The following is a 23,287-nucleotide window of genomic DNA, read 5'->3' as shown; positions in this document are numbered from 1 at the left end:
ATGCATCTGATAGGTTGGCTATTTCTTGGTAGCTTAGCCATAATGTTTTGGTCTGTTCATGCCTGTTACGTATGAGGGGCAGAGCCCTAGGTGTTCACCAGGGCGGGGCAACTCAGTCCCTGGGTTGTGATGCTGTATGTGGGATGGGGTCAAAGAGGGGCAATGGCAGTCCCCTCTGCTGCTTCCTGCCGGGATGGGGTCAAAGAGGGGCAATGGCAGTCCCCTCTGCTGCTTCCTGCCACTGGGGCCTGCCCAGTCCATCTCACTGCTCGCTCCTTCGCCTGGTTTATCTGCGCGTGAATGTGTGACCACAGTCAGCTTCCCACCTTGTGCCCTCAGTGGGTCTGCTCATCGCAACCCCACACCTGGGATCTGCCATCTGCCGCCCACGCTCCTGGGTCCCTGGGTCAGTTTGGCCAAGTTTTCCTTCACAACCCTGCTCTGCCAGTCACTGGTTCCGCCCCTCTTACCAGTCTGGCTGAATGGTTCGTTGTTGTCGGACTTCCATACAGTTCAATTTTCTGTGTTTTGGTTGCATTTTTGTTACTAAAATTTTGTTGTCTTTAAACTTGGTTGTGCGAAGAGGCACAGTGTTTCCACCTACGCCTCCATCTTGGCCGGAAGTCCTGGTTGCATTTTGTTTTTATTTTTTGTAAGTGAGAAGAAACTGGTGCACTGGTGAGAAGCACTGGTCTCTTTTTAAAATAGACAAAGAGTGAACACATTAACTATGCCAGTGACAATCAAGCTGGGTGGTGTTTTAAAATGTTGGCTGAGCAGGGCCCTGTAGTTCAGAGCTTAGAGAACTGGTCTTATAAAAAGTTGGCTGACAAGTACCTGCAAAGAAAAAAAAATAACACATGTAACATGCTAGACATATAGAATTCAGAATTGTGTGAAAAACTGAAGTCAAGCCCTGGCTGCTGTAGCTCAGTGGATTGAGCGCAGGCCTACAAACTAAGGGATTGCAGTTCGATTCCCAGTCAGGGCACATGCCTGGGTTGCAAGCCAGTTCTCAGCGGGGGACACACGAGAGGCAACCATACATTGATTAATACACACACACACACACATACACACACACATATATAACAAAAAATAAAACTAAAACTGAAGTTAAATTAGAGATTTTAAAATAAGTTCCACGTTTTTGGAATGAGAACCCTCCTTTGGCCTGCAGTGCACCCAAAAGTTGTTTCTGTTAGTGCATGTGACTTCACATATTTTCAGGGTCATGTTGTGTGTGAAGGTTTCACAGGCACGCAGTAAATGTCAGGAGTCTCTGTTCAGAACATTCCAGCGGCTTTCCAGTCCAGTACAAATTAAAGCCAAGGACATGAGTTTTGACCATGAGCCCCTGAATTGTCTGACCTGACTTCTACCCTCCTGAATTCATCCAGACATTCTCCCTGGAACCTGTTCTGTGCTGGGTCTTGCTGCTCTGTCCCCAAATGTCCACAGGGCTCCATCCCACCGTTGCCCCTGCTCACTGTTTCCGTGTCGCCAACAGAGACGCCTCCCTCAGAGACCACTGCCACTCCGTACCTCCTTCCCTCCGCTCTACGGGTTAGCACCTGTCCCCTAAATGCTTCTCCAGGGAGTGAGAAGGTGACAGGGCTGTGGGTACTTATGTGTGGAGACTGGTGAACATGGACTTCCGGTTCTCTGTTCCTCAGCTTGGGTTGTTTGGAACCCTCTGACACTTTCTTGCCACCCACCTACCTGGTGCTGACCGTTCCTTCACTCAGTAGGTAGGGTAGGGCTGTGTGCATGCAGGCACCTCAGGACTATTAGGACGAGCAGGCTTGCGCCCCTGCCCAGTGTGGCTCTGTCTGGTGGGGGGCTGACCTGGCAGATTCCCAGAGCACTGAGCCGAGGGGCAAGGGGGCTGAGGTTTGTCCCACGGTAGTCCTGTGGCTGGGAGATGTGCAGGGGGAGGGGTGGGGCACGCTAATGTAGCCTTGGCTTTCAGTTTTTATGAGTGAGTGGTTGTCATAGAGCTTGGAACGTGTGATTGAAATGCTGTTTTGTAGCCTGTGAAAATTATTTTTATTATTTTTGTTCCCTTCAAGTGCTCTAGAGTTAGTGAAAATATGCAAAACTTACTAGAAAAGCTAAATTTAGAAGCCCTCCACTAAAATCAAGGGTTATTTTACCCTTTAATCATATCAGTGTGTCTTATCTTCATCCTTTTTTTCCCCCCAAAGATTTTATTTATTTGTCTTTAGAGGGGAAGGGAAGGAGAGGGAGAGAAATATCAATGTATGGTTGCCTCTGGTGCATCCCCTTCTGGGGACTGGTCTACAACCCAGACATGTGCCCTGACTGGGAATCGAACTGTGATCCTTAGGTTCACAGGCTCGCACCCAATCCAATGAGCTACACCAGCCAGGGCCGTCTTTTTTTTTTTTTTTTTTTAGATTATATTTTAATTTTTAGAGAGGGGAAGGGAAAAAGAAAGAGAAGTAGAGAAACATCATTGTGTGGTTGCCTCTCGTGTGCCCCCTACTGGGGACCTGGCCCTCAACCCAGCCCTGTGTCCTGGCTGGGAATTGAACCATTGACCCTTTCATTCACAGGCCAGTGCTCAATCCACTGAGCCACACCAGCCAGGGGTTCATCCTTTTGAACTTAAACATTTTTATTTTGTAACCATAATTTATTCTTTCTGTTCTCATGGACATTTGTTTGGTTTTTTTACTATTATAGCTATTATTGTTGTGAACCTTCTTTGAGCTGTTTCTTCTTCTTTTTTTTAAAGATTTTATTTATTTATTTTTAGGAAGAGGGGAAGGGAAGGAGAAAGAGAGGGAGAGAAACATCAATGAGTGAGAGAAATATTGATTGGCTGCCTCTTGCAGGCCCCTAGCTGGGGACCTGGCCTATAACCCAGGCATATGCCCTGACTGGGAATCAAACCAGCAACCTTTCGGTTCGCAGGCCAGGATTCAACCCACTGAGCCACACCAGCCAGGGTCTCTTTGACCTGTTTCTTGATATCCATCCAGAACAGATACACAGCTGTAAGTATGAACGCCAGATTCTTTTCTAAAAGGGCCAGACTGGGTGCTCTACCAGTAAAGTGCAGAATTTATTTGCTCCGTGTTCTCTTCAGTCACTGAGGCCGTTGGACTTGTCTATGTCAGACGGCCCAGTGAGCATGACACTGTTTCTCATACCAAGGATGTTTGCTGCTTTGGTTGGGTGTGATGATAGCATGTGGTTCTGTAAAAAATATGTTGGCGTTTTTTAAAAGATACATGTAGCCCTGATCAGGTGATTCAGTGGGTTGGAGCCTCATCCCATACACCAAAGTGGCGAGGGTTCGATCCCTGATCAGGGCACGTCCCTAGGTTGTAGATCGATCCCCAGGCCGGACATCCACTGGATGCAGCTGTTGATGTTCTTCTCTCACATTGTTTCTCTGTGTCCCTTCATCATGTAGCTTAATTTATTTAACCATGTTTCTGTTCTTGGCCATTTATATTTTTTTCATTTTTTTCCTACAATAAATAACACGTGGGTAAGCAGGAATTTATAATGTTCTTTCCTTGATTCTGCAGATCAGGTTTTCGAGTTAAATACATTAACAGTTGTTTTTTCTCTGGCACTTAGGACAATGCAAATTAGTTATTTTTGTAATTAAGCAGCCGAACTTTGAGTTCTGTGAAGGCAGAAACTGTCACGTTTCGTCATGGCTATATAAGCAGCATTGGGCACACAGTAGGGCTGAAGGATTTATTGAATCGGTGGAGAAAATTAAATAAACATACTAGTTTGTTATAAAACATCACTCTTCTGCAGCTTGTTTTAAAAGCTCAGGTTTCTTCACTGGGTGAAGACCCCCTCACCCCCTACAAGACTGAAACATTGTAAATGCAGAATTTACAGTGGGAAGATGTGCCCCCTCCCAGCAGACACGCCCCCTGCACTATGCCTCACTGTACCACCCACCAGTTTAGCAAAACAATGTGGGCCCACAGAGGGGAAGTGACTTGTGTCAAATTTGTGGTGCACAGAACCTTGTCACACCCCCATGCACTTCCTGTCACCGAGCCTTTCTTGGCCACTTGAATCTCATTGAGGACGTCTGTTTCCTGTGCCCTTGTGCACATGGACTGTACTGAGGGCAGGACCTTTGTCTATGCGGGCTGGAAGAGGGAGGGTGAAAGGACAAATGCCCTGCGAGGCGGGGTTTGGGTACAAGCTCTAAGGAACCACTGAGGCTTGCAGGCTTTCGTAGTCTTCTCGGACCACCCCCTTCTCCCCTGCGCCTAACCCCTCAGCAGGAGGCGGGCTTGAAATGAGTTATTTATTTTACTTGATTTTTATTGTTGACACTGTTACAGATGTCCCCATTCCCTCCACCGCCTTTGCCTACCTCCAACCAGCCCCATCCCTCATCCCCTGGCCTTCACCACTCTGTTGTCCATGTCTGTGAGACACGTATGTGTGTTCCTTAGCTAATCCCTTCACCTTCTTTCCTCCAATCCCCCCACTCACTCCCTTCTGGAACTTGTCTGTTCCAGCTGCCCATGACTCTGGTTCTATTTTGTTCATTAGCTTATTTTGTTTGTTAGATTCCACGTTAGTGAGATTAAATGGTATGTGTCTCTCTGACTGGCTTATTTTGCTTAGCATAATAATCTCCAGGTCCATCCATGCTGTTGCAAAGGGTAAGAATTCCTTCTTTTATGGCTGTATAGTATTTCATTGTGTATATGGACCACAGCTTTTTTATTCACTCTTCTGCTGATGGGCACTTGGGCTCTTTCCAGATCTTGCTATTGTAAATAATGCTCCAGTGAATCTAAGGGTACATAATACTCTTTCAAATTCATAAGGCCATCCTACCCCGAATGGGCCTAATCTCGTCAAATTCGTGTTTTGAGATTCTTAGGATATATTCCCAGAAGTGGGATCACTGGGTTAAAAGGTAGTTCCACTTTCATAATTTTTGGAGGAGCCTCCATACTCTTTGCCGCAGTGGCTGCATCGGCCCACGTGCCCACCAGCGGTGCACCAGGGCCCCCTCTTCTCCACGTCTCATCAGTACTGCTGGTTGCTGGTGTATTGATAGTAGCCATTCCGGCCGTGGCGACGTGATCCCTCTCTGTGGTTTTAGTGTGAGTCGCCCTGATGATCAGTGACATCGAGCATTTTTTCATGTATCTGTGGGCCCTCTGTATGCCCTCTTTGGAGAAGTGTCTGTTCAGGTCCCTTGCCCATTTTTAAACTGGATTGCTGCCCTGGGTGGTGTGACTCAGGGGGCTGAGTGCGGGCCGGAGAGTCAAATGGCCATCGCTTCTGTTCCCCATCAGGGTGCAGGCCTCAGTTGCAGGTATTTCTTCCATATTGATGTTTCTCTCCCTGTCTAAAAATAAATAAGTACAATCTTTAAAAAAAATGGATTGCTTATTTTCCTGGTGTTGAGTTGTAGAAGTTCTTTATATATTTTAGAAATTAACCCCTTATCAGGTATATCATTGGCAAATATGTTCTCCCATATAGTGGGTCCCCTTTTCATTTTGTTGATGGCTTCTTTTACCGTGCAGAAGTGTATTAATTTGATGTAGTCCCATTTGTTTATTTCTTCATTTGTTTCCCTTGCCCTAGGAGATATACTGGCAAAAATATTGGCACTAGAAATGCCTGAGATTTTACTGCCTATGTTTTCTTCTAGGATTTAAAAGGAAAAAAGAAAAAAATTGGTAATTTTAAAAAGACCCTCTTTAGTCACTGAACTTTTTTTGCATGATTGAAATTCTCAACTCACAAATCTCAAAATACATTTCTTCTTGTTTGTATGGTTTTGATGTTGTCATAATCTTTTCAATACGAAAACCTTTAAAAATGTTGTGCTTGTTGACATGATTTTTATCACATTAAAAAGGGAGAAGTTGTCAAACCCATGCTCTGTACACATTAATGCTCTGCTCTAATTCATTGATCCTCCAAACTGGCCCATCATATACCCTTGGAGCATTATGAAAACAACCCAGAACTATCTGGAGTGCAGGCGGAACCTTCCTCGGTGTGAGTATGTTTGTTTCCTGCAGACCCACCAAGCGCTGCAGCTCTGAGGGGCTCGTGCTGTTCTTCCGAACGGCACCTTTTCTTCTAGCTGAGTCTCACAGTGTTTGTGAAGGAATTACATTTCTTTTTAGAGTTTATTTATTTATTTTTAGAGAGAGGAGGGGAGGGAGAAAGAGAGGGAGAGAAACTCCAATTGGTTGCCTCTCGTTTGCCCCCTACTGGGGACCTGGCCTGCAATCCAGGCATGTGTGCTGCTGTCTGGGAAGTGAACTGGCGACCTGGTTCTCCACTGACACTCAAGCCACTGAGCCACACCAGCCAGGGCTGAAGGAATTAATTTTGACCATACTTTACATATGTATGTTTTAGTTCCTCTGCCACGGTGGGAAGAGTTGGAGCAGGATGTCTGATCTTCCTCTTGTTTTGTAGGTGAGGAGATGGCTTCAGCCTGCTGGCTCCTGATGGAAACTGAGGACTGACATGGGGTCCAGGGCTCTTTCCTCAGGAGTCAGCTGGGAGGTTCGGGCTGAATGGACAGTGCTGAGCTTTTCTCTCTCTCTCTCCTAATGTCAGGGAAAGGTTGCCTTTAGTTAAGAGAGATGCAGACCTTGTTTTGAGCATGGCTTCCTTCTCAGCTCATATTGTACAAAACGAAACATATATGAGAGCAAACGAAATTATTCTGAGTGCGCAGCTGCCTGCTGACAGACCGAGGTATCAAGTAAGCTGACCTGCTGCGAGAGATCTGAGGGGATCGTGTGTCACTCGCAACTTCATTCTTTAAGGTGGGCTTTGGGCGCTGTTGACAAGACAGTGGTTAACTGTTTTCATTAGTCACAAGTAGATGTCATTTTAGTGACCTCACTTTTTAAAATACAGGAGGTTCTGCATCTGCCTTTCCAGAGGTACATAAATGTAGACGTTCTAGAAAAAGGGTGGAATGCTCCGATCCTTTCTTTAATTGGACATTTTTTTTTGTTGCTGTTTATTGATTTCAGAAGAAGGGAGGGAGGGGGAGAGAGAAGGGGAAAAACATAGATTTGTTGTTCTGTGTGTTTATGCATTCATTGGTGCATTCTGGTATGTGCTCTGACTGGGAATTGAACCTTCAACCTTGGTGCAACATGATGCTCTAACCAACTGAGCTACCAGGCCAGGACTTACTAGAAAAATTTTTAAATGCAGCACACAAAAATGTTTAGGGTTAACGTTAAAAAGCTTTAAAGCCCTGGATAGTGTGGTTCTGTTGGTTGAAACATCGTCCCATAAACCGAAAGGTTGCAGGTTTGATCCCTGGTCAGGATATATATATATATATGTAGGTTGCAGGTTCGATCCCTGGTCAGGGCTTGTATGGGAGGCAACCAACTGATGTCACTGTCTCTCAAAGCAATGAAAAAAATATCCTTGGATGAGGATGAAAAACAAAAGCTTTAAAAATTACTCACACAGCCCTGGGCAGTGTTACTCTGTTGGTTGGTGCATTGTCCTGTAAAATGAAGGGTTCCAGGGTCCAATTCCTGGTTAGCGCACATATCTAGGTTGTGGGTTCAGTTTCCCGTAGGGTGCTTGTGAGAGGCAAGTGATCAGTGTTTCTCTCTTCCTCACTCTCCCTCCCTTCCCCTCTCTCTCTAAAATCAATAAGCAACCCTGGCTGGTGTGGCTCAGTGGATTAAGTGCTGCCCTGTGAACCAGAGTCACCAGTGCGATTTCCGGTCAGGGCACCGGCCTGGGTTGTGGGCCAGGCCCCCAGTTGGTTCCCCAGTGGCAACCACACATTCATGTTTCTCCCCCTCTCTCTCCCTCTCTTCCCCTCTCTAAAAAATAAATAAATAAAAACTTTTAAAAAATAAGTACATACAAACAAGATTTTTTTTTAAAAAAAGAAATAAAATCTTTTATGCCCTGGCTGGTGTAGCTCAGTGGATCGAGCGCGGGCCTGCCAACCAGAAGATTGTGGTTCGATTCCCAGTCAGGGCACATGCCTGGGTTGCAGGCTGGTCCCCTGCAGGCCAACTCCCAGCAGGGGACGCACGAAAGGCAACCATACATTGATGTTTCTCTCCCTCTCTCCTTCCCCTCTAAAGATAAATAAATAAATAAAATCTTTAAAAAAAGAAATAAAAAAAAAGAAATAAAATCTTTTAAAAATAAAATCAGTAAGCATGTCCTTGGGTGAAGATTAAAAAAATTACACTGTTAGCCATGGAAGACACTTCTAAGATCGGAATAGGCCGCACTCACACTGAGTCGGAAACCAGCACAGAGGCAGGGCGGGGCTTACCCGGAGTCCCACGAGTCGGCACTGGGCAGGAGTGGGTGCCCGGTCTGCACGGAGTGTGAGGCGTGGGAGGGCAGTCATGTTTCTTGTTTCCACTTGATCCACTTGTCTACAAGACTGGGCTGGATGGTGTAGCATTGACTGGGTGCCAGAGGGTGGGGAGAGCTTTGTCTATAAAGCAGAATATTAATAAAACTACATTTTCATAAAGAAAGTGCTTTATATTACTGACTAGGAAGGACTGGTTCACTACAGTATACTCAGGCGGGGTCTCGGTGGCTTATCTTCTTCGTAACCCTGAAGATATTCAAGGGGGTCATTGAAACGTTAACTGTAGTAATAGTGGTGCCCACTAGGTGGCATAATTGTTTTACCTGAGTGATTTAACCGCCTTTTGATCGAGTTACAGCAATAACATTTCTTATTTTAATAAAGAGGTGCTATGATATTGAAGAAAATTTGGCACACTCAGTTTGAGTTATGAGAGAAATTGGTGCCATGTGTCTTTGCAGTAACCGATGCTACTGCAAATGTTAGGATAGCAGAAATGCTAAAAAGCGGTGGTAGAGCTGTCGTTTCCTCCTCAGCCCGTCTTCCGGTGTCAGCCTCCTACTCCGCATGGAGTTTCAGGATCACACAGTGCTCGGCTCTGTGGTGTCGCAGGGAAGGGATGGGCAAGTCAAGGTTACTGTGGCAATTTTCATCCACGTTCTCCTTGTTTGCAGTTGAATTTGAGGCTCTTACCAGTGATACAAGGGCATGCAGTCCATTGGATGAAAACATGAGTACAGAAACAAACGAAGCCTGGCACAAGTCAGCTGTTAACCTGTTACACCTTCAGGTCCACCACAGGCTGTATTTTCTTAACTGCGTTCAGGCTACCTAGACTGTTGATTAGCTTTGCTCTGTTCTCTGTACCACGGATACGGTCCTTACCTGAGGTGGCCTTCTGCCTCGGCCTCCTTCACTCGACAGATAGGACAGTGGCACGTAGACGGGGCCGCGACACCACAGGTCCTGGCGGCGTGCAGTCTGGGTTTCTGCAGGTCCCACTTCTGCTACTTTGCAGCTGTGTGATCCTGGCCAAGTCCCCTTCTCTGAGCCTGTCACTTCATTTGTGAGTGGGAGTGGTGACAGAATTATTGGAGAGGGTGAAAAAGATAACCCTTGTGAAGAGCTTAGAGGGCGCCAGGACTCGCGGGTGTTGGCTGCTGCTGTTGCTTAGTGTGACTGTTGAATCTTTAGGAAGCTTTTCTCGATTCATCGTCATCATAATCATTTACTGATTATTCTGTGTTCTCTTGCTGCCCTACACCTGCACTGTTACTTCGTGTATTTGTATTCCCTTCTGTTATCTGTGTGTTGTCTCAAGTTACTGTGGGAAATCAGTTCAGCTTTCTTTTGTACCTTGGCCTGCTCCTTGATACAGCGCAGTGTACATAGGAAGGGTAGCTCAGCAAACGCTTGATTGCGCTTTAAGGAACTTGGTGAATTTTCCTTTTTTAATTTCAATTTTCAGTTAGAGTTTACACTTGGTATTATTTTATGTTAGTGTCTGGGGTACAGCATAGTGGTTCCACAGTCATATACTTTACAAAGTGACCCTCCTGGTATTTCCGGTAGCCACCTGGCACCATACCTAGTTACAGTATTGTCAACTATATTGTAAATTTTCTTTTCTTTTTTAAAAAAGATTTGATTTCTTTATTTTTAGAGAGAAGGGAAGGGAGAGAGATATATATATAGAGAGAAACATCAGTGTGTGGTTGCCTCGCACATGCCCACCATCAGGGGCCTGGCCCACAACCCAAGCATGTGCCCTGACTGGGAATCGAACCGGTGACCCTTTGGTTCTCACACTGGTGTTCAGTCCACCGAGCCACTCCAGCCAGGGCTGTTTTGTAAATTTTCTTGATGAATCTTATATACACTCTACCTGTATTTGATCTTACTCTGAAAACATAACTTACTTACCTGCGATTTCCATGTTAAGTTCTTATCAAAAAAGTAAGTGATTTGTATAGTTAACTGTATTTTTAAAGAATCAGAGTCATGTATATCTTTGCCCATCATAGTTTAAGTTTGGAGAGTTTTCCTTGGTGGTTTCCTAAGAAATTTTCAAGTTAAAAAAAAAATAGTGCATTGCCCTAGGTGGTGTGGCTCAGTAGATTGAGTGCCAGCCTGTGAACCAAAAGGTCACCAGTTCGATTCCCAGTCAGGGCACATGCTTGGTTTTCAGGCCAGGTCCCCAGTAGGGGGGCACACTAGAAGCAACCACACATTGAAGTTTCTTTCCATCTCTTTCTCGCTTCCTTCCCTTCTCTCTAAAAATAAAATATTTTTTAAAAAGAAAATAGTGCATTATGCAATGATAGATTGCTTTTAAAGCAGACTGCACTTCACTCTGATTCTTCTGCTTCTGATGGATACGTTAGGATGTCAGCTAAGCTTTGCAAGGCAAGTCTGCTTCTGGCACCCAGATGACTCCCTGGTGCTGTCCCTGGGCATTGGGGTGGGGGTGGGGGCGGGCAGCTGGCTGCCAAGGGCCAGGCCCAGGCCAGATGGATTTTGCTCATCGCCCTGATCACATCTTCCTTAGTGACTCTCTGCCTGCAGGATCCCCTTGCACCTGATTGGGATGGACTCTGGTTAACCTTTCATCTTTCAGAGTCGTGATCAAGGTTATTGTTGCCAGAGACAGGAAGGTGCTAGTCAAGCCCCCAAAGTGTCTTGTTTTCTTTGTCTCAGACCAGTTTGTTTCTGGTAGTTTGTCTTTCTCTTGCTCTTTTTCATTTTGTCTTTTATCTAGCACGCTAAGCACCCTTTGGTTTTATTAGGACAGTTGGGAGTAGGTTATATTTTCTTAGGTTGAAAGCTTAGTTTTGCTGAAGGAAACCACATGGGAGGTTTTGAAAAATTCATGCTTTGATTTTCCTCATGTCTCACCAGGAGCTTCAGACATACTCTGTAAAGGGATCTGGGGGACAGGCACAGGGGACTCTAGAGGCGCAGGTGTGTAGCCGTGTCCCCTGGCTATCAAAGGGAGGAAGAGCTTGGGTCCAGACAGCGTAGGAAGGTGGGGCGACATGAGGCTTGTCAGGAGCATTGTTTGTACCCTCGGCTGCCTCCCTCCGAATGGGCTCTGGTCCTGAACACTGTGTGAGGAGGCGGCGGAGGATGGTTCCTGCTGGGGTGTTGCCATGATACTGTCTCCTGGTGGGAACTGCTTCCTGGGAAGGTCAAGGATCTGCTAAAGGAAACATGGTCTTAAACACAGTGCTTAATAAGTGCCGGGCACCACTGCCCATGAACTCATCCGTCAGGAGACAGAGCTAGGGTTTGACCTGGGTCTGTCTTACCACAGACCTAATCTGTGCTGCCTTTGAACTTGCTGGAAAAAGACCTAAAATACTGACATTGTGCATAACACAGCACCCCAGTATTCAGTTAGCAAGTGTCTGATCATTGTTGTACACCGTGGGCAATGAAAAGTTGTGTTTTTGCAATGGGTATCAGATGGTGGTTCTTTTACAAGTTGCCAGGCTCCCCGTGTACTAACTTACTTCCTCACCCCTCCGAGGGTCTGGAGGCATTCCGAGGGACTTTTCCTGAGTGGTGTGATAGAGTTCTTCCCTCCTCCACTTCAGATTTGAGTCCCCGGGGTGGTCTTCGAGAAAATCTAGTAGGTGTGTGCTTCGACGCACCACGTGGGTGGGGCCACTTGGTGTGTGCACCCTGGCGGGTGTCGTTTCCGGTCCCAGCAGTAGCAGTCAGAACCCGGGGTTTTAGTCTGTTGTGCTGTTCCTAACACCAGCTCATTTTTATGTTAAAAAACAAAAAAGTAGATGAAAATAGAGTACATTCAAAGAATACTTTTGTTTCCCTGAATTCTCCAGCTAAATTTTTTAGCTACATACGGTGGGCAGCAGCAGGGACGGGCTTCTTGAGTGGATGGGTTACTGCGACAGCAGAGTGGACTCAGCAGAAGTGCCTGCCTGCGAGCTGTGGGCAGCGTGTAGGCAGCTGGGGTGGTCGCGTGCTTGGGTAGCACACGATGGACTGGCGACTGCACACATTGCACCTCGTCCCTCCCTCGGCTCAGGTGGGTGACTGTGTCTGGGAACCGCATGCTCGCAGAGCTGAGACTGCATAGCAGGAGCTGAGGCTCATCTGTTGAGCACTCACCACATCAGCATTCAAAGAAGAAACCCCTGAGCAGAGCCAACCCTCGGTTCTTTGTCCAGCATTGCTCTCCTGCTCTTCCGTACTCTGAACGGGAGCACTCACCACCTCTCCTCACCTCGTCTGCGTCATCTGACCCGAGTCCACCCCGCGTCCAGGCTGCCACTGGCATTGGGGTCCTGTTCTGTGAGCGCGCCCAGCGCCTAAGCAAGCTCTGGTTCAGCCCTGCCCCCCATGAGCCTTTTTAGAGCCTTGGAACGTTCGCTTGGCATCGTCCCCCTCCTGTGAAGTAATAAGCGGAGGGCACACTCGGGAGTGATTTTCTCCCGCGGCGTTAAAATCCCTTTGCTTTAAAGGCATGTAGTGTGCCCTTCACTCACTCTCAGGTACACTGGAATTTTTCTGTTTTGAGCAACATAAGCAGTTAGTCTACTTGAATGTTGAAAAAGGGAATAGAAAATGAATGCCTTTGTGCTGCAGTGGTTACTGTCTAAGTTGACTTTTTCCTCTATCAGTGGAAAAATCTTCCCTAGCATTATAATACATGCTAATAGCAAAGTCTGAACTATCTTTCAAAACTGATTTCTTTTTCCTGAACTGGCTATCCATTACACCACAGCTGGGAGTGACGGGGGCGGCCTGATGGCGCACACGCCAAGCCTTTGCAGCCGCTCCCCTCACTCGCTGTCTGAGGCTTAGATTTTTTTAAAGATTTTATTCATTTATTTTTAGAGGGGAAGGGAGGGAGAAAGAAAGGGAGAGAAACATCAGTGTGTGGTTGCCTCTCATGTGCCCTCCACTGGGGGCTCGACCTGCAACCCAGACATGTGCCCCAACTGGGGATCGAACCGGCCATCTCCTGGTTCCCAAGCTGGCGCTCAGTCCATGGAGCCACACTGGCCAGGGCTATCTTAGACTTTTTTTAAATAAAGCAATAGGTTCCTTGATCTTCAGCCTTGGCTAAGACAAAAAATGAACCCAATTTTAATATTTCTCGTTATTTCAGTGTACTTTTCAGAACATCAAAGAAATATTTGTTTATCATAGAAACCAAGTAGAACCACGGTTTTTTAAAAGAAAGAATTGTATTCTTGCCATTCTGTGATAAGTGCTGATAACATTTGAGTATATTGTCTGCCCTTTCCCTGTGGGATTTAACGTGTAGGGTTCCCAGCGGGGCTGCGTCTCTGATCCTGTGCCAGGGCTGCCGCTCTCCTGTGCCATTGGTCGGGAGCTTGCGGCCCCAGTGCTCCGAGGCTGCGCTGCCCTGGCTGTGCTCACCGGCTCCTGTCTTGTTTTTCAGTGGACGAGTACATCGCCATCGCTAAAGAGAAGCACGGGTACAACATGGAACAGGTAACGGTGTGATTTTCTTGTGTCGTTAACAGTGGGTTTTTAGAGCTAACCTATTGGCATTTTTAAATTCTCCATCAGCAGTTTTGGGGGGGCTACTAGCAGCATCAGGCTGGGCTCTGGTCTTTTCTCACTGCCCCAGGGGGGGCGGGGGGACCCTCTGCCAGAGCCACTGCGTCTCGGGGGGGCTTCAGGCTGGGGTGGGGAGGTACGGGGTCCTGGGGCGGAGCAGGTCCCTGTGGGAACGTGTAGTCTGCCATTTCTGTGGGCGTGTGATGGTTTCTCCTGACTCACGCTGTCACACTCAGACCTGGAGTAGCTCAGCGTTGTTTTGAGTCACGTTCAGGTTGTGGAAATTGACTAAGGCTTTCTTTTTAACAGTTGTTTAGAGCCTGTTCATGAGAAATGCACGAGATTTTTACCCCCAAAACTGTGGTGATTACCCTACCTATGCTTCATTTCTAATTGCTATTTAAAAGTGAGCAGCGTAAGTTGGGTTCCTGTTTTCCTTGGCATTGATCTAGATTTTACAACCTATAAGTTACTAACATTTTCTCATTTATTCTTGTAGTTTCAATTACTGAGGGCACAAGTAATCGAAATTACATAGAATTGGACTCTTGCTTTCAGCCTTGGCCTTATTTGTAGCTATTCTAATGTGGTAGAACTGTTTAAAAAGCCAATTACAATAAGATATTCAGTAGTTCCAGAATCTTTCAAAGCAAAAAATATATGTGTCTGACTTCTGGCCAGGTTGGAGGTGTAGGTGGAAACAGTGTGCCTCCTTGCACAACTAAATTTAAAAACAACAAAGTTTTAGTAACAAAAACACAGCCAAAACACAGAAAATTGAACTGTACGGAAGTCCGACAACAACCAATCATTCGGCCAGACCGGTAAGAGGGGCGGAGTTCGGTCTGACTGACCCAGGAGCAGAGGTGAGGCGGTTGGTGGATCCCAGGAGTGGGGTGGCAATGGGCGGATGCAGTGAGGGCGCAGGGCGGCTGGCTGACTGCGGTCACACATTCGCTCTCAGATAAACCAGCGAAGGAGCGAACAGTGGGACAGACAACTCAGGCTAGGGCCCCGGTGATGGGAATTAGAGCCTGAAAGCACCAACTGGAAAGACTTGCGGGGTTGAGGTGCCAGGAGAGGCTCCCAGGCTCACAGAGAGTTGGTTGGAGAGACCCACAGGGTCCTGGAGGGTACATGGGCCCACACACCCAGGAACCAGCACCAGAGGGGCCCAATTTGCTTGTGGGAAGCCACAGAGGGGACAGAAATCTGAGAGAACGGAGCAAAGCGCCATTTTTTTCCTCTCTGACCCCGCCGCCACATACAGCATCACAACCCAGTGACTGAGTTGCCCCGCCCTGGTGAACACCTAAGGCTCCATCCCTCATACATAACAGGCACGAACAGACCAAAACATGGCTCAAGAACAGCTCAAAGCCCCAGAGCCTATAATTCTAAGTGACCAAGAAATAGCCAAACTTTCAGATGCACAGTTCAAAACACTGGTGATCAGGATGCTCACAGAATTGGTTGATTTTAGTCACAAATTAGAGGAACAAACGAAGGCTAAACTAATTGAAATGAAGGGAAATGCACAGGGAACCAATAGTGATGGGAAGGAAACTGGGACTCAAATCAAGGGAGTGGACCAGAAGGAAGAAAAAAAATGACCAAACAGAAGACATTGAAGAAACAAGAACTCAAAAAAATGAGGAGAGGCTTAGGAACCTCCAGGACATCTTTAAACGTTCCAACATCCGGATTATAGGGGTACCAGAAGGGGGAAAGAAACAGCCACGAGTGGAAAACTTATTTGAACAAATAATAAAGGAGAACTTCCCCAGTCTGGCAAAGGAAATAGACTTCCAGGAAATCCAGGAAGCTCAGAGAGTCCCAAAGAAGTTGGACCCAAGAAGGAACACACCAAGGCACATCATAATTACATTAGCCAAGACTAAAATGAAGGAGAGAATCCTAGAAGCAGCAAGGGATAAGGGGACAGTCACCTACAAAGGAGTACCCATCAGACTGTCAGCGGATTTCTCAAAAGAGACCTTACAGGCAAGAAGGGGCTGGAAAGAAGTATTCCAAGTCATGAAATCCAAAGACCTACAGCCAAGATTGCTCTATCCAGCAAAGCTTTCATTTAGAATGGAAGGACAGATAAAGTGCTTCTCAGATAAGGTCAAATTCAAGGAGTTCATCATCACCAAGCCCTTATTATATGAAATGTTAAAGGGACTTATCTAAGAAAAAGAAGATGAAAAATATGAACAGTGAAAGGACAGCAAACTCACAGTTATTAACAACCACACCTAAAACAAAAGCAAACCAAGAGGACAGCTAGATCAGGAGTGGAACCACAGAAATGGAGATCAGATGGAGGGTTAGCAACAGGGGAGTGGGAGGAGGAGAAGGGGGGAGAAGGTACAGAGAATAAGTAGCATAGATGGTGGGTAGAAAATAGGGGGGAGGGCAGGAATACTATGGGAAATACAGAATCTAAAGAACTTGTGACACATGGACATAAAGGGGGGGATCGTGGGGGAGGGGTGTGCAGGATGGAGGGGAATGAAGGGGGGAATAGGACAACTGTAATGGCATAATCAATAAAATATAAAAAGAATATAAATTTAGAGTAGCAGATATGAAAATCAGCTGTCATGCTGGTGGTGTTTTGCAGGAAAAAAAAAAAATATATATATATATATATATATGCTGCTCCTTTTTCATCCCTGCTCGTGAACTTCATCAAGTTGCTCAGAAAAATGATCAATTTAGAAAGTGTAAATGTTATTGGGTGATTGATTGCTAAATATATTTGTATGAATTTTTTTAAGTATTATGATTTTCAAAAGTATGATCGTTTTCACTTTCAAATTGTAATGTAGGAATTTTCTGAGGAAAGTATCCTGAGTTACGTCTCTCATTGCTAATTCGATCCTTGTTCATTTGTATGTTTTCTCTTTTTGAGCTGAAAATTTTTAAGTATTTGTGTTCTTTGAGCAAAGCAATAACAAAGACATTGCGTGGTTTTATCACTTGGCTCTTCCTCTTGTGTGCAGAGGCATCAGGGTGTGACTGTGCCGGAGCCCAGGTTCTAGAGCCGGTTCCTGGCACTGTCCCAGTGGCAGGTCGCTCCCTGTCCCAGGGCCTCGGCATTCGCACTTGAGGAGTGAGAGCAGGGCCCCTGCTCTACTGGGGCTGCGGGGTGGCTGCGTGGGTGCCCCGGGCGAGCTCTCTGGGACTGCGCCTTGGCAGCGCGCCGAGTGTGAAGACGGACACTCACACCGTCCTTTTGCCAACCTCATTTCTATGTTAATGTTTTGTTCACGTCTTCAGTCTAAAATTTCACTGGTACTGTTTTTCTAGGCTCTTGGGATGCTCTTTTGGCATAAACATAATATTGAAAAGTCGCTGGCTGATTTGCCCAACTTTACCCCCTTCCCAGATGAGTGGACTGTGGAGGATAAAGTCTTGTTTGAGCAAGCCTTTAGTTTTCATGGGAAGACTTTTCATAGAATCCAACAAATGGTAAGTAGATGAGGCTGTGGATTCCCGCCCCCTAACCCCTTCCTCTGCCCTGTCCCCCAGGGGCAGGGCTGACCCCACAAGCATGAGCATTCCCATTTTTAGGACTACTCCCTGCAGAAAAGTTGGCTCGAGGCTGCAAGTCAGAGTAAAGCACGTCCCCGCTCGGTGGCGGGGACCCTGCCCCACCCTGTCTCTCTTGAAGGGACCCTCCAGAAGATCAGCCTAGGGAGAGGGTCTTGGGTGGCATTCTGATGAGGCAGGGTCCTGTCCGCCTAGAGAAGGTTTGCTCCTTGAATTCTGGAGTGCTGTTTGATGGGCCCCTACCGCAGAAGTTTACAGACAGTTGCATTAGTGCTAAAATGGAATTTTTTAAGATAATCTAAAAGTTTTGTTAGAAACTTGAGCTGTGTGCAAACCCTGACTCATCTTAACCTGGCTTTACACTCTTTCATGGGCTGAGTTTCACCTATAGTCAAACTTAGTAATTTGTAGATGTAAATTGATGAGCATTCTTTCATAAATTTTTTTCTTACTGGAGAAGGGCAACTTAGGGACATGTCTGAGTATGTGAGAGAGATCCTAATTAAGCGTATCTAAACACATCTGATTCTGAAAGGCTAGCTTTAAATTTAAAGCAACTCATTTTTTGTTTAGCTTCCTGATAAATCTATAGCAAGTCTGGTGAAATTTTACTACTCTTGGAAGAAGACGAGGACTAAGACCAGCGTGATGGACCGCCACGCTCGCAAACAGAAGCGCGAGCGGGAGGAAAGGTCAGTGGTACCTGGGGGCCTGGTGCTTCTGCTTGGGGACATCCGCAGGCACTAGACTTCTGTGAGCGGGTGGACACACAAGGAAAAGCAGTGACAGAAGGACATTCGAGCCAGACTCACACCAATGTCCTTCACTCACTGTCAGTGAGCTGTATGGGGGGGGTCAGGTCCCACACACGCTTCTGTCCTGAATGCATGGACTTTCCGCAGCTTCTCCCATGCCCTTTAAGGGTGTCTTTTTTACACAGAGGGGACCTTGTTTCCTAGGTTGACGTTTACCTGGTGTGCTTGTCCAGATTCATTTGATAGGTTTCTATGTTTGGTGTTCAATATGCCACTGCAGTTCGGGTCTCTTCGTCCCTTTCTGACCCTCTGACTGTGAGTGAGTGAGTGAGTGAGTGAGTGAGTGAGTAACGTGTCCTGGGTCCATGGTGTGCGCTAGTCTTCAGGCTGGCTTCGTGAAAGGACACATCTTTGTCATCATGTCCTCAGCCTTCTGTGCTGAGCACCACGTCATGGAAGCGGCTGTGGGCTTTTGTCCCAAAGGAGGCTCAGGCGCGACCGGGCGGGCGGGGTGCATACTCTCAGGCCCGGCTCCGTTCGGTGCGCTCCTCCCCACCCAGCACTCACCCGCCCAGTGGAAGCCGGGTATGGTTAAGAGGCCAGCTCCCCACGTGTGGCTTTTCGTGTTCAGTTGGTGTAATATAGGTGACTACTGAAAATCACGTTTTCCACTTTGTATAATACAGTATTCTCATAAATTGGTAACAATTTGGCCCCATCTAGAAGACTATTTTATGATTTCAAATAAAAGAGAGTAACATGTGGAACAGACTGAGTTGAGGACCCCATTTGGAGACCTCAGACCTCTCGGCCCCAGTAGGAGATGAGAGCGGTGCGGACAGCACCCCGAGCTCTGTGCGGGGTCAGGCTCTGTGCGCCCGGACACGGCCGCCTGGTTTCTGGTCCTCAGCACACATGCCAGTGGGTCTGTTTACGGGTCAGCGCTCCCGGTAACCAAAGAGATGTGGCAAACCCACTAAACGGATTTGTCTTCTGCGGCGCAGCCACTTGGGACTCCCTTTGGTCTTTCCACTGAGTGGCAGGTTTCGTTGGGTGTGCGTGAGTTAAGCGGCTGCTGCCACCTCTCCGGGGGCCTCTGCTGTGGGCCCTCGGGGCCGCTTTTAGGGATGCTCTCACCTGCCACAGACCTAGTGCTTTTTTTTCTTTAATTAAAAATACTACCTGGAAGGATATAAGCAAAAGCACCGCGTCGAGGTGAGCGTCCTTTTTGAGATAAACTCAATTTAAAATACCAGTTGTCCCTGCCCCCACAGAGCCTTCGCCCTGCCCAGACTCGGGTGGTTCCGAGGGGGCAGGTGGGGCACCTGACTCACAGGGAGCTTGTTCCTGCTGCAGGGGACGTGACTCCCGGACGGTGCCTCCGGTGTGTCTGTAGACTAGTCTGGGAGGTAGGAACCTGTTTTAACCGTTGAGCTTCGTCATTTACACCAGAAGAACTATGGAATCGGCATTTTATTTGAATTGTAAAAATGTTTTTATCTCAGCAGTCTGAAAACATAGTAATTTTGTATTAAACCTGTCAAATCAATTTACTGCTTACATTTATATGTTAAATGAAATTAATACGAAGTCATCTTTGGTAACTTTTTTATTTTTCAGTGAGGACGAACTGGAAGAAGCAAATGGAAATAACCCCATGGACCTTGAGATCGACCAGAACAAGGAGAGCAGAAAGGAGGTGTCTATCTCTCTCTAGGCAGATGAGTGTGTTACTGGTTCATCAGCAAAGTGTCCACTCTTCTGACTTACGCTTAGTATATTAAGTGCTAATCATGTAAGGCACCGTAGTGTAACGTTTAAACAATGATAACTTGGCTTTATAGAACTTAGAATCGTGTTTGCCAAGAAACCTGAGTAAAGGAAGTCTTTTTACAATTACATTTTATTGATTATGCGATTAGAGTTGTCCTCATTTTCCCCCTTTGCTCCCCTGCCCCAGTAGCCCCCCACTCCCTCAGGCAGTGCTCCCACCACTGCCCGTGTCCATGCGTCACGTGTGTTCTTTGGCGTCTCCGTTTCCTATGCTGCCCTGTGCATCCCCAGGGCTGTTCTTTAACTACCTGTTTGTACTTCTTAACCCCCAATCCCTCCCCCATCCCCCACACCTTCCTTTCGTCTAGCATCCATCAGAACATTCTCTGTATCCATGATTCTGTTGCTGTTCTTCTCGTTTGCTTAGTTTGTTTTTTAGATTCAGGTGTCAATAGATGCGTCTTTTTGCCATTTTATCGTTCATAGTTTTTATCTTCTTTTTCTTAAGTCCCTTGGACATTTCATATAACAATGGCTTGGTGATGGTGAACTCCTTTAGTTTTACTTTGTCTGGGAAGCTCTTTATTTGCACTTTGATTCTAAATGACAGCTTTGCTGGGTAGGGCGGTCTTGGCTGTAGGTCCCTGCTTTTCATGGCTTTGAATATTTCTGGCCAGTCCCTTCTAGTCTGCAAAGTTTTTTAGGGGAGGGGGAATCAGCTGGCAGTCTTAGGGGAAGGAACTCCCCTGGAGGGAACTAACTTCTTTCCTCTTGTTGATTCTCTCTTTATCATTAACCTTTGGCATTTTAATTGTGATGTGTCTTCATGTTGTCCTCTTTGGGTCCATCTTGTTTGGGACTCTGTGCTTCTTGGATTTGCATGTCTATTTCCTTCACCAAAAATTAGGGAAGTTTTTTCTTTCACTATTTCGTTAAATAGATTTCCAATTTCTTGCTTTCTTCTCTCTTTCTGGCACTGCTATGAGGCAAATGTTGGACATCTTGAAGTTGTCCCAGAGGCTGTTTATACAGCTTCTCATGTTTTTGTTTTGTGTTGTGTTTTTTTAATATTTTTTATTTATTTATCTTTAGAGATGAAGGGAAGGAGAGAAGGAGAGAAATATCAATGTGTGGTTGCCTCTCGTGTGTCCCCTGCTGGCAACTGGCCTGCAACCCAGGCATGTGCCCTGACTGGGAATCAAACGGTGTCCCTCTGGTTTTGCACGTTTGCAGGCTGGCACTCAGCCCACTGAGCCACACCAGCCATGACACTATCCTCATTTTTTTTGGATTATTGTTTTCTTCTTGTTCTGACTGGTTGTTTTTTGCTTCTTTATGTTCCAAATCATTGGTTTGATTCTCGGCTTCACCCTGTCTAATTTTGTTGCCCTAAAAATTGTTGTTTATTTCAATTAGTGTCTCCTTTGTTTCTGACTGATCTTTTTCATGCTGCTGAGGTCCTAGGAAGTCTTAAAGGAAAAAAACGCAATGAAAAGAGATGGTTTGTCTGGGGCAGAGTCCTCGCTGCCATCTTTCCTGCACGGCCAGCTCTGGCGGTTAGAAAGCTACGGTTGTGAGGCCTAAGAGCACAGCTCCTCCTGTCAGCCTTGTGGCCCTAACAAGCTGTCGCTGGCCTAGGGCTCTGCACACACTGGCTCAGCAGGCGACACCAGAGGGCTGGCGGGGACTCAGTGCAGATCCTGTCCTCGCTCAGAACAACCACGCAGGTCATCCAACGGTGTTAGAGGTTGTTAGCGTCTAGATTCAGGGGACCTGTGAATTCTTAAGTTGTGGGTGACTTTTGTAAACTGTCCACAGGGAACAGTGAGGTGTTGGGATGGTCTTAACCTTTTGAAATGGGAGTTGCAGTCTTGTATTACTGTGCCCATTCATAAAATTGAGTGAAGCCCTCCGAGGAGACCCAGGGTCCCAGGGCTGAGGCTGGAAATCCCACAGCTCAGCACTGCCTGCTGCAGGCCTGGGATGCACCCACGAGAGCTGGAGGGCAGGGTTCCAGAGCCCCTCGGCACCCGGGGGGCTCCTCAGCCAGGCTGGAGTGCCGGCTCCCACTGTGGGGATGACTTCTCTGTGTGGTCTTGTCACAGGTCTTCTGAGGGCGGAGCCTACAGTTTTAGTAAAATCTCAGGGGGTTCTCTGTCTCAAAAGGTTCCAGAGTGTGTGAGCAGCTACTTTAAGCATGGGAACACCAAGTGGTGTAGGCGTGCCTGGACTTACATGCCTGGAATTACATCAACCTTACATGCTTTTTGTAGGCAAAGGACAGGTACAGCTGACCAAAAAGGAGAAGATGAAACCATTTACACACACAATCACTGTGGACATCATGGTGACTCTTTCCAGGCCACATCCTCTATGAAAAATACATGTCTGTGTCCATAATTCTAATAAATACCTATTTTTAGAACAATATAAAATGAGATCTTAATATACATATAAAACTTTATAACCTTTCAAATTTACTCTACCTTGAACGTATTTGATATCAATTACATTTGCATACACAGCTGTATGTTATTCCATCACACAAATCTTTTATTATAATTGAGTGAATTAATCTTCTATGGGTTTGTACAGTCTTCTGGCCCTACTTTTTGCTATTATGAACAATGCTGAAATGCTGATCTTGTAACTAAGTGTTTGTACACTTAACTTTTTTCCACTAGTGTTAGTTTCTGGAAGTTGAATATTGGGCCAGAGCTTTCTAGTTACATTCTGAAGGCGTCTGTGGTACAGAATGTGTCACCAGTGAGAACCTAGTCGCTCTTTCCTCGTGGCACTTTCGCCAGTGATTTGTAAGACAGTCCAGATACCAAGATTGTTTTAAGGGTTCGATGAATTAAGATTGTTTTGGAAACTAAATTATTCTTGCAATTTTTAGTAAGCTTTGTTTTGATGCATTATCTTTTAGGTTCTTTTTTTTCTTTGATTTATGGGGTTTTTTAATAGTTTTTTATTGTCTTTTAGTTTTTTTGTGGATTTTTTTGCTTATTAGCTTCTTCAGTGGAATATTTTAGTTTCTGCAATTCTTTTTTTTAAAATATTTTATTTATTTATCTTTAGAGGGGAAGGGAAGGGGAGAGGGAGAGAAATATAAATGTATGGTTGTCTCTGGTGTGTCCCCTGCCGGGAACTGCCCTGCAACCCAGGCATGTGCCCTGACTGGGAATCGAACCGCGATACTCTGGTTCGCAGGCCCGCGCTCAATCCACTGAGCTACACCAGCCAGGGCTTCTGCAATTCTTATTTGTATAGCTTA

At 46.2% G+C, this 23,287-nt stretch overlaps 1 protein-coding gene across 2 annotated transcripts in view; it reads left to right on the top strand.

Annotated features, from left to right (window-relative positions):
* RCOR1 (REST corepressor 1) overlaps positions 1-23,287 on the top strand; it is a 118,260-nt gene that overhangs the window by 79,407 nt on the left and 15,566 nt on the right. For both annotated transcript variants that reach the window (XM_037031161.1, XM_037031160.1), the window contains 4 exons: positions 13,803-13,855; positions 17,240-17,401; positions 18,056-18,174; positions 19,858-19,936. In XM_037031161.1, the coding sequence (XP_036887056.1) occupies positions 13,803-13,855; positions 17,240-17,401; positions 18,056-18,174; positions 19,858-19,936 (413 nt within the window). The remainder of the gene's footprint in view (positions 1-13,802; positions 13,856-17,239; positions 17,402-18,055; positions 18,175-19,857; positions 19,937-23,287) is intronic.

Source organism: Sturnira hondurensis, unplaced genomic scaffold (assembly GCF_014824575.4).
Source record: "Sturnira hondurensis isolate 20B ecotype Veracruz unplaced genomic scaffold, ASM1482457v3 Scaffold0021143, whole genome shotgun sequence".
Lineage (NCBI taxonomy): Eukaryota > Metazoa > Chordata > Mammalia > Chiroptera > Phyllostomidae > Sturnira > Sturnira hondurensis.
The sequence above is the reverse complement of the archived record's forward strand: the minus strand, read 5'-3'. Positions and strand labels throughout refer to the sequence as shown.